General features: G+C 54.8%; 1 protein-coding gene across 1 annotated transcript; it reads left to right on the plus strand.

The window, feature by feature from the left end:
• Positions 1–1,295: 1,295 nt before the first annotated feature.
• LOC137464238 (serine/threonine-protein kinase pim-2-like) lies at positions 1,296–4,229 on the plus strand. The gene is made up of 4 exons (XM_068175536.1): positions 1,296–1,888; positions 2,073–2,123; positions 2,328–2,537; positions 4,122–4,229. The coding sequence occupies exons 1-4, from the start codon at positions 1,358–1,360 to the stop codon at positions 4,227–4,229; spliced, it is 900 nt and encodes a 299-aa protein (XP_068031637.1). The 5' UTR covers positions 1,296–1,357.
• The last annotated feature ends 7,026 nt before the right edge of the window (positions 4,230–11,255 follow it).

Below are 11,255 nucleotides of genomic sequence, written 5' to 3' on the forward strand. Positions count from 1 at the left end.
TGCAAATGGCCTTGTAAGAAGGACAAAAGCAGAAGCAATGGACTAGAAATAATTAAAAAAAAATACCCTTCTTCCAGACAAAGTCCACCAAGTCATTCCCTGCATTTCTCCTTTTCAAATCCATTCCGTCACCTACTCTCAGAGGTCCAGCCTGTTCTGGTGCTTATCATGAACTGACTGTGCTCTTGATTTATACCAGCTCTGGAGATGTAGAATCACCCAAACTGAACACAGAAACAAACTCCCTCTGTCCCATTTTCATGTTCTAGATCACTTTCCAGGTGTCCATGGAGATGTGGGAATGATTATCACACAACTCTCCATTTCTGGCTGCGGGCTCTGGAGATTCCTTCTCTGCATTCAGTCAGGCTTGTATTCCCTAACAAGTCCTGGTTCCACCTCCTGTTTCCCAAGGCTGGAACAGTCACAATGAAAACCTCACCAATGGCACAACTCCCCAGCTCTCCAGGAAGAGAAAGGACAAGCTGTCAAGTTCTCCAAACCTTTGTCCTGCTCTGCTGCAAGAGTCCTGCTGCACACCCGCTGTGGAAAGCCAAGAGAAGCTGCAGTTGGTGGCACATCTTGTGACAAGAGCTCAACCTGGTTCTCCAGGAAAGGTTCTTGAGAAGAGCAGACAGGACTGTGGAAAAGATTCCTGGAAAACTGAAACAGCTTTCCAGAAGTGAAATGAAAATTGAAAGAAACAGTCCAAGATGTTTTCCTCTATTTATTTCTCTGCTGCCTTTTTCCATCTTGCACTACTTCTCCATCCCATTAATTCCAAATGCATCTCACCTCTAAGATCAGTGACTTAGCAAGTTCTAGATACTCTAAAGTACCATGAGCTACACAGTTTGCCTTCCAGTATTCACTGGAAAGCAAAGCTGGAGCCATAAGTGCAGGGCCAGGACCAGGGAACCCTCCAGCCAAGGAATGTGCCCCGACAGGGTTTGATACTCAGCGGGGACAATGCACAGCAGCGACCGAAGAGATACCTCTGCCCCCGTGCAGGAGTCCAGACTCTGGGTCTGGGCTGAACACGGCAAAGTTCCCGTGTTTGGACAGGCTCAGGGGCTGCCCCCGGGGAGCGGGGGGCTGGGCGTGGGGGTGAGCGGGCAACGGACAAACGGACACGGGGACAAACGGCCCCGGAGCTTCAGTTGCAGCAGCAGCAGCAGCGGCGGCAGCAGCAGCAGCAGCGGCAGCAGTGATTTTGTCGACTTCCGATTCTTACTCCTCTCCCTCTCCTTCTCCCGCTGTCCCGCACCGTCTCCCGCTGTCCCGCACCGTCTCCCGCTCTCCCTTTCCCGCTGTCCCCTCCTCTCCCAGTCTCCCTCTCCCCATTCACGGCCGGGCCATGCCCCCGGCCCGCCCCCGGCTCCGGGCGGGGCTGCCCCATCCCCGCCCCCGGCCGTCCCGCTCGGGTCTCGCCTCCGCCCGGCTCTGGCCGTGCTGGCGGTGGCGCTTCTGGGCGGGCATCGGTGCCTGGGGCTGGGGCGGCATCGCCTCCCTCTGGCTCCGCCTGGCCCGAGCCTGGCCCCGGCCCCGGCTCCTCCCGGGCCCCGCGGAGGACACACGCGGCGCGGCCGCTGCCGCCGCCTCCGCTGCGGCTTCCCCGGCCCGAGCTCCGCCGCTCGGCAGCGCAGCCGCCGCCCCCGAGCCGCCGCTGTCCCGTTGCCGGGAGCGAACGCCTGGGGAGGGCCGGCCCGGGTCGGTCGGGGGGCGCTCGGGGGCCGCTCCTGGCCCCGGGCCGAGCGCTGACAGCCGTGTCCCGCCCGCAGGGAAGGCGCAGCAGGGCCTGCAGGAGCGGTACCGGCTGGGTTCGCTGCTGGGCAGCGGCGGCTTCGGCAGCGTCTTCGCGGCCACGCGGCTCTCGGACGGCGCCCCGGTGAGCGGCGGGGCCGGCGGCGGGCGGAGGAGGAGGAGGAGGGGAACGGGAGGAGGAGGAGGAGTAGAGGGAGGGGGAGGAGGAGGGGAGGGGGAGGGAAGACGAGGAGGAGGAGGTGGGGAATGGGGCTGGGGCTGGGCAGGGCGGGTGGCGAGCTCAGCCCGCTGCTGCTCTTGGCTTGCAGGTGGCCATCAAAAGGGTGCCAAGGAACCGCGTCCGGCACTGGGGTGAGCTGGTGAGTGAGCGGGGCCAGCGGCAGAAGCCGGGCCGTGCCGGGCGGGGATGAGCCGAGGCCCGGCAGGGTGGGAGCCACCAGGACACCTCGAGGGAGAGAGGGCATGTGGCCAGCGCAGGGCACAGAGCACCCCGGGCTGGGTGAGGGGCTCCCGATCCCCGGCATGGCATCAGCCCCACTGACAGCATCGTGCTCCTCCCGCAGCCCGACGGCACCAGCGCACCCCTGGAGATCGTGCTGCTGGACAAGGTGTCCCCTGGCTTCCCCGGTGTCGTCCAGCTGCTGGAGTGGCTTGAGCTCCCCAACGACATCTTGATCGTGCTGGAACGCCCAGAGCACTCTCAGGACTTGCACAATTTCATTCGGGCACGGGGGTTCCTGTCCGAGGAGGTGGCACGGGATCTGTTCCGCCAGGTGCTGGAGGCCGTGCAGCACTGCACCAGCTGTGGAGTCCTGCACAGGGACATCAAACCACAGAACATCCTGGTTGACCTGGCCACCGGGCAGGCCAAATTGATTGACTTTGGCTGTGGCACCTACCTGCAAGACACAGCCTACCCTCGCTTTGCAGGTGAGCCCATGCAGGGGTGTGCTCTCGGTCCTGGCATCTCATGGCCCAACATCTCACAGCCCAAGCTGGGTGTGGCAGCGGGGATTCTCCCTTTTGCTGCCCTTCATGGCACTGAGATTTCAGCTGAGTTGCATTTGAGGAGGGCTGGGTGGGGAGCCAGCTTCCAGCCCTGCTGGCAGCCTTTGCCCACCTCTCTGCCCAGGACTGAGGCTGGGGCTGGGGCAGCCAGCCCAACAAAAACACGGGTGGGTGGGGGTAGCAGAGAGGGGGGCCGTAACCTGTGTCCCAGCCGGTTTGGTGTGCAGGTGACAAAGGGCTTGGACTGCTCCACTCACCTGGTTTGTTTTGGATTCATGATGTTTTTGGGCAGTGCAGGCAGGGAGGATGAAGGCATGGTTTTCCCAAGCACTGGGTGGGTTTTTCCTCCTCATGGTCGGGCCTTGCCAGGACTTCTGCTGCCCTCTTCCAACCCCAGTGGCTTCTTTTCCAACCCCAAGTCTGTACACAAGTCCCAGGTGCTGGCGAGAGGGCAGCGGTCACCCCGTGTGCCACTGGGGCAGCTCCCACACGCCCAGGGATGCTGGGGCCAGGCTCTGGGAGCAGCAGCATCCCCCTGATGAACCCCATCTGTATTCCACAGGAACACGGTCATACAGGCCCCCAGAATGGACCCACTTTAGATTTTACTACGGCAAGCCAGCTACCATCTGGTCCCTGGGCATCCTGCTGCACCAGATGGTCTGCGGGGAGCACCCTTTCAGGAGGAGCCAGAACATCAGCTGGGACCATCAGCTCTCGCTGCCACAACGGCTCTCTCAAGGTGGATCCTCATCTCTGGCCACGGGGGCAATGCCAGTGCTGGGAGACAGCAGCAGCTCGTGAGCATCCCGCCCTGGCAGCTGCTGAGGAGGTGGCACATGTCCTGCTCTCCTGCTCTCCTCCAAAACAGGGAATTGATGGGGAAGTTTAGACCCAGCTCTGAGCACATCCAGCATGGCCTGGGCACGGGAATAGTGGGGCAAAGCCAACAGGAGCCTTCTCCAGCTGACCGGCGGGTTCTGGTTTCTCTGCCCAGAGTGCCAAGATGTGATCAGGCGGTGTTTATCCATGCTGCACTCGGACAGGCCCTCGTTAGAAGAGCTGTTCTGTGATCCCTGGCTGCAGGATATTGATCGGCCCTAGAAGAAGGGAGAGAGCCACAGGCACAGTTTGATGCAAGGCCCTGGTAAGTTTCAGCTCCACACATGCCTTGGCAATCAGAAGCAAAGGAACCCAGACATTTTGTCCTGCCTGTGTCACTGCCCAGGGGTCATCAGATGGGGACATGCAGCCCTTGTGCTGGAGCTGAGCTGCTCTGCCCAGCACTGGTGGCTGCCATCTGAGCTGGTTTGCTTGTCTGGTTCCCTGACAGCTGGGGCCCTGGGCAGAACCCTGACAGCCTGGGCTCACCCCCACGGAAAGAGAAGGAGCCCCTGGAGGAGCTGTACCAGGTGGGGCTGCTGCTGCTGGGGACAGTGAGGATGAATCAAGGATGACAACCTCTTCCTCCACCTGGCCACGGGCAGCTGAGGATGATGGACTTCGATTCTGGCACCTTCTCCAAAGCCAGGCTCCACAGGAAATTAGCAGGTGAGTCCACACGCAGGGGGATGCTCCCAGATTTGGGCATTGCACAGCCTGGCCAGGAACCAAAGGTTCCCCCTTTGCTGGGGCGGATGCAGCTGATCCTTCAGTCGGCTGCCAGGCTGCTTTTGGCAGGGCTGGGGGGGTGGGCTGGGGTGGTGATGAAATGGGAGTGGGCTCCTGGCCCTGCCAACAGCCCCCAGCCCCCACCGTGCCCCGGGCTGGGGCTGGGGCTGGGGCAGCCATCCCGACACAAACAAACCCCCATGGTGGGAGCAGAGGTGGGACTCCAGAACCTGTGCAGGGGCTGCTTTGCTCTGCAGGCAAGGAAGGGCTTGGGCTGCTCCACTGCCCCTGTTTGCTTTGGGGTCACCGTTATTTTGGGGGGCAGTGCAGGGGGGAAGGGAGAAAGCCTGGGCTTCCCTCACCTGTGGGTGGGTTTTTCCCTGGCATGCAGGGGTTGGGCCTTCCTCAAGTCCCTGACAGTAATATGATTTTTGACCTTTTTTCTTGTTCCCCTTTTTGTCTGTAATCTATTTTCAATAATTTGTTGTGTGTTTTTCTAGAGGAGGCATTCTAGCTGGGGTCCAGTCTGGATCAGGAAGTGCTTGGGAGCAGCTGTGGCGTGGATGGGCCGTGCCCTTGGAGAAGGCTGAGGACATGGTTTGGGACCAGCTTTTCTTCCAGCAGGGGATGGCGTCAGGTGGGTCCCGTCTGCTTGGCATGGTGGGATCAGAGCTTTGGGGAGATGGCAGCGAGCACAGGAGCATCCTGCTCTGGGCAGCTGCTGAGGGCTGGATGTGCCGTGGCTGGCTGCAGGCTGGGCACATGTCCTGCCCTCCTGCTCTGCTCCCAAAGGCAGCAGGGATGGGCAGCTCTGGGCACAGCTCTGGGCACGGCCAGCATGGCCTGGGCACCGCGGGCGGCTGGGACAAGGGGACAGGAGCCTTCAGCTGACGGGCGCTTTCTGGTTTCTCTCCTTGCAGCCGGGCTCTGCGGGTGCTGAGGCTGCTCTGGGCTCTGCCAGGGCTCTGCTGGAGCTCAGCACCGGGCCGCAATCAGCCAAAGAAGAAATGGGGTGACCTGCAGCACAGACCTGCTGGAGCATTTCAGCAACACAGCTCAAGTGTGCAGAGTGTACACCTCCCAGGGAAAACATGACACCACCCCAAAATAAACTTGTTCAATAGCTTCTGAAATGAAATCCATCTGGGATGACCCCAAATGACATTTTGCAGCTTGCTCAAGCTGTAGCTCAGTCTTTCTCTGAACAGTTCTCTCCTCCACCTGCCTTGTACTTCCCAACTGCTCCCTCTTTTCCCCCAGTGAGTTCCCAGCCCATGGCAGTCTCCATCACACTGTTGCCTTCCTTGGTGCCCCTCACCACGAGGAAGGCCGAGCCCCAGGCTTAGGGACTCATCCTGTCACTGGCTGAGGAGCAGCAATGTCTCAGAGGTCCAGTGGGATTTTAGTGTCATTCAGAGCTGCTCTCCAGCCCTCAGCTCTCCTCACTGCTCAGTTCCCACTCCCTTTTCCTCGTCCTTGCAGCAGGATGAGATCTGTGAATCCCCTTGAGCCTCCCCGCTCTTCCCAGCCCACGCACCCCCCTCAGTTAGGCTGAAGCTGCAGCTTCTCTGTCTCCTGTGGCACACCAGTCCAGTCCCCTGTGCGGGGAGCCCCAGCCCCAGAGCACAGCACTCAGCAGTGCAGTCCGGGCTGGAGCAGCTGCCCTGCAGCCCTGGCTTGGCTGTTTGTGGCAAGGGAATGCTCCCTGTTTGCAGCTGTGCCTGCAGGATTGCCCCAGGGCAGAGCCCAGCCAGGCTCCCACTGCAGTCCCTGGAGCTTGGGGCAGACAGTGGTCCCAGAGCTGAGGTTCACGGGGAGCACCCGGAGCTGTGGCTTGCAGTCAGTGTTGGCAAATGTTGTGTTCTCATCTCCTGCAGCCTGTGGGGAAATCAACCTGCGCTGCCAGGCCTGTGTGTGCCAGGGGCTCTTGGATGTCTCTGTATCCATGGACAGAAGGCTCTGTGTGTGCCAGGGGCTCTTGGATGTCTCTGTACCCATGGACAGAAGGCCCTGTCTGTGCCAGGGTTTCCATAATGTCTCTGTGCCCATGGGTATGGAATAGCATGGACACTGAAAGTGTCAGTCCCGTTGCTTGCACGCTCCTTCCTTTGTATACAAAACGCATCCATGCACACCCCCATGTACAGATACATTAAAACGTCAGGGAGGGACAGAGATTTCCCCCAGAGCTCTAACTTGGGCATAACTCACCTTTTAGCCGGTGGCCAGGGGATTTTTTTCCCCAGCTCTGTGTGAGAAGGTGTCCAGGAGCTGAAGGAGCGGCATTTAGAAGCAGTTTCAGGATTTCTAGGCAGGAAGTGGAGCTGACAACCATCCACGTAACTCCCCGTATTCATCAGGATGTGCTGCTGGTTCTTTGGGAATATGGCCCAATGGAGACACGAGCCTTGGAAAAATCCCAGCGCTCTGTGGGTTTGTGCAAAGGGGAAGCAGCAGAAACACTTTGTGTCTGCTCTGGGGACACAAGGCCCAAGGAGCTGCGGTGGCAGAGGGTGACCTGGGCTGGTGGCAGGTGAAGTCCTGGTTCATGACATCCCAGAGTGGCACAGGACAAAGCTCCAAGCCCTCCCAACCCCACTGATGAAGTCTTTGTGATGCTGCACATCCTATAGGAAAAGCTGCTGTCACACAATGCACTGGGATTTGTAAGTTTCATTTTCAATACTTTAGGTCCAGGTTTCAAATTGCAATTTTTTTTGGCCTCAAAACACAGTCGTGCACAATCCATCTCTCATCCTCCTATTGCTTCAACTCCAATTAAAAAAAAAAATCTTAATATTGGAAACAAAACCCAGTCTTTAAAAAAAGGATGCTGAGGTCAGTCCGTAAGATGGATCCAGACCATCAGAACATGCACAAAGCAAATGAGTTCTCCTTTTAAAACGACCAGTTACCTCTTAATCCAAAGGTACAGAAGGTTTTCACTACAAATTTTTTTCTTGTTTTTCATATTTTTCTCATTTTTCTTTTCCTTTTTCTTTAAGAAGATAACACATCCTGAATAAGAGATGTTTAGCAAAATGAGAAACATTTCTCATAAACAATGAAAATATTTACTCCTCTGTTTGCTTTTCTCTGGATATCCCGATGTAAAAAATCTAGCAGATATGAGCAGAGGTGCCAGGTGTTTGCTTTGGACTAAGCTGGAGTTCAGCACTGCTGACATCTAGATCCAGCCAAGAGTTGCAGAATTCTTTTGCAGATCTCAAGCCATGTGTTTGCAGGCACAGCACCTGCAGAGCTGACACACCAGTGCACGTGAATAACTCTGTTACTCCCTCACAGAATTTGGGCTCTGCCCCAGAACGAGGTGCTCCAGCCCTTGGCTCCTGGTTCCCGTGGGGAGCAGCTCCCTTCCCTCTGGCTGAGCTGCTCAGGCAGAGCCCGGCAGCTCCTGGCCCTGCAGGGCTGAGGCTTTTCCCCGTGGCTGGGCACAGACGGATGGAGCAGCACTGCTGGACACGGGCACACAGAGGGACCAGCAGCAGCTGCCTTTGGCCACCTGAGGCTCCAAGGCCCAAACTCAGAGCAGACAGAGCTGGAAGAGACTCGCAGGCTCCCTGCTGGCTCTGCTGCCCCACTTGTGCCCACCTGGGAGCCCCCAGGGCCAGCAGGGACTTGAGATGGCAGCCCTGGGCTCCTGGAGGTTGTGCAAGGAACAGAGCTGGGGACTCCCTGTCCATGGAGAGCTTCCAGATGGAAAAGGCTGCTGTGCCCAGGCAGCTCCAAGGGCAGAGAAAGGAGGGTCTCGACCCCTGGATCCGTGCCAGTCCCACAGTCCTGGGCAGCAGCCACCGAGCCCTGGGGGAGCAGAGGGCACAGCAAGAGGGACAAAAGCAGGCAAGGTCAGAGACTGGAGAGAGCCAGACCCGGCAGCAGGAACAGCTGCTCCATTGCACTCTTGGAGAAAGCTCTTGGCTGGTTCAAAGCACTGAAAGGCATGCAGGGCAGAGAGGAGGCCACACCAAACACTGCTCCTGTTTCCACAGCCTCCCCTCTCCGTGTCCCAGACGGAATTGGATGGACTGCGTTCTTCTCCCCGAGTCATCCGGTTCAGCACGAGCAGCTGAGCACCAGGAGCTGAAGGAGCTGAAGCCTCAGGCCTCAAGAGCTGGGCCTGAGGAGACTTTGTGAGCAAATGAATGCTGCTAACATGGACCTGGCTGAATGCAGCAGATGGAATCATGGAATTGTTATGTGTATTTTAGATAATTCGTGCTTGTGAGAAATAGATGTATGAAATATGTTATATTGGTAAGAAATATTCTGTAAGTGTTTTTAAGCACCCCACCAAGGACGGGAAGGTTGCTTCACAGTATTTCAAACCCGCAGCTGGCAGCAGGGAGAAAAGGACCTAATTTGCAAATGAATGGACGTGGCCGGCTCGGAGATGGGTGCTTTTCAGCACTGGTGGGTTCCTTTGTCTCCCTGGTGCTACACTGCAGCTCCTGGCATGTAGATGTTAGCAAAAAGGATTCTCTTTGAGGAAAGATCTAATACTCAGATCCTTTGGCATTCATCATTTTTCAAGTATCTTATGTTACATTTTACATATTTGTCGTGGTTTGACATGGAAGTGAATTTTTTGAGGAAGTTGGGTCAAACCAATCAGTGGTCAGGTTTGGATATTGGCACACTATTTTGAATTCTTCTGATGAAAAGCACCTACTTGGCTGCAGGCTCTTTACTGCCAAGCTCTCAGCAGGGTGGCTGGCTGGAGGTTTGCTTTGTCCCTCATCAGCTTCAAGGAGAAACCATCTCACCACCACAGTGACTGCTCAATGTCCCATTGCAGAATTTTTAAAACACCGGGCTTCTGTTCCCCTCCTATTCTCCAGCATTAGCCAAGGTATTTCAGAATGTTTGTACTGATTTGCTGAATCCCTCTGGACATTTAGAAAGTAAAACATTACTGAACTGCTTTGCTGGCTGCTTTTGTTTTATTGGTAGCTGCACATTTGAGCTGGTAAAACGGTTTGCTGTTGCTATTCCAAAATGTGTTCACTAACCTACCATGCTATTCTATATGCTAATCTTTTTGTTTCTCTCTTCATTCTCTTTCCCTCATGTATCTCCATTCTCGTCTTTTCCTCATTTTATGAGCTAATTCCCTTTCTCTAATTCCCTTTTTCTGTGTCAAATCCCATATATACCAAAGTGTCCGAGATTTTACTCTGCAAGTTGTTGTATGTAATAAACTTCTGTATATCTTATCCAGCTGAACACAATGGCACCACTTACACGCCCTAAGTGACATGTACCTGTTTGGAACGCCCAACGAGAAACACGCTGTAAGTAGTTGAGAGTGAGATAACCAGAACCATCAGGGAGATACATGTGAATACCGAACTCCAGGAGCACGATCAATCGGACGGGTTCCGTTCAACTTGCCACAGTGAAGGAACTCCACATGAATAGGTGCAGCCCAGAAAAGAAGAAAGAGACTTTGCCTCAGGCAAGAAAAACCATCTATAAATCACTTGGACAGAACAGTCGGGGTGAACATAGGGGACCCTATGCTGCAGTGGTCAAACCTGTGTCTCACCCAGATCCCGGGCTCGGCACTGACCTTTTTTTGATAGTGGCTTTTCATTGTTATTCTCTAAATTTATATTTGGACAATTTAATAAATTTTCTTTAATTAATAAATTGGAGCATTCATTTATAACAATCTTGAATCCATCTATAACACACTAAAAATCCTAAAGCTTAAATTTCTTACCCATGTGACATACTAAACTCCTCTCTAAAATCTCTACAATCTATTTCACACTTTTGTGGTTTCTAGTTTACCTTGAGGGTTTGTAAGTTTTCTCCATGAATGAGGGTCAAAGTCAGTGCTCCCCTGGGGGTCAGGACACCCCAGAGCAGACAGAGAAATCCTCCCGGTGTCCTGGGTTTCCACAACATCCCTTCCTCCCTTATTCATTATACACAATTCACAAAGTTCTATTGTGACATCTGGGTCTTGGCCAGTCCTTTTCTGTAGGGTATTCAGTGTCACAGTGAGCAGCCAAAGGTGACATATTAGCATTGTCAGCCTTATTTCACATTATCAATTTTTAATTCTATCTGAATAAAATGTATAATCATGTTCTATTTTTATATAACTGTTATTAATGATGATAATAATAATATTATATTTCACTTGCACAAATGAACCTGAGCTCAAGTTTTAACCTTCCTCTGTCCCTCCATGTGGGAGCATTCCAAAAGCAATTTTTCCTTCTGTTGGTGCTGTTTCCAATGTGCCATTTACAAACTTCACCCACATATTCCCAAACCCACAATTCTTTTCCTTCTTCCACATGCAATTTTTGGATGCATTTGAAGACATCCAGGGGTTCAGCCTCTTTTAACAGAGTGCCCCACTGCTGACACCAGTGCTCTGACCTCAGCCCACTCCAGAGCCAGGGAACTCCAGGGAAGGGCTTCCCATCTGGGAATTTCTGATGGGACTGATTCCTCACATTTACATTTAAAAAGTGACATTTTGTTGTGATCTGGCCAGGCTGTGCCAGTTTTGTTTCCCCAGTGGGCAGGGTCAGCACCAAAGACACAGACACCAACTGAAGGACTCAGTGTCATTGACTGTAGCTCAAAGCAGCAAAGAATCACAAAAGGAGCAGCTGGGCAATGCACCCAGCCAGCAGCACCAGAGATTGCAGCAGTGATTAAGAAAGATCCAGCAGCAGTTACCCTCAGGCTTTACCATGCCCCAGATCCACACAGCAGCTGGGGAAGCTGTCACAGCCAAGGGCTGCAGAGCCACTCCTGGACACTGGGAATTCCTGCAGGTGCCTCCAGCCACAGGTGAGGCTCCAGCCTCGCTGGGAGAGGGCCCAGCTCTG

The sequence above is a fragment of the Anomalospiza imberbis genome, chromosome 39, assembly GCF_031753505.1.
Source record: "Anomalospiza imberbis isolate Cuckoo-Finch-1a 21T00152 chromosome 39, ASM3175350v1, whole genome shotgun sequence".
Classification (NCBI taxonomy): Eukaryota; Metazoa; Chordata; class Aves; order Passeriformes; family Viduidae; genus Anomalospiza; species Anomalospiza imberbis.

Bases quoted from the DNA above. Each gene is read 5' to 3' on its own strand.
- LOC137464238 (XM_068175536.1), top strand. From the start codon at position 1,358: ATGCCCCCGGCCCGCCCCCGGCTCCGGGCGGGGCTGCCCCATCCCCGC. The intron at 1,889-2,072 runs GTGAGCGGCGGG...CTTGGCTTGCAG, and splicing joins GGCTCTCGGACGGCGCCCCG to GTGGCCATCAAAAGGGTGCC. The intron at 2,124-2,327 runs GTGAGTGAGCGG...CTCCTCCCGCAG, and splicing joins TCCGGCACTGGGGTGAGCTG to CCCGACGGCACCAGCGCACC.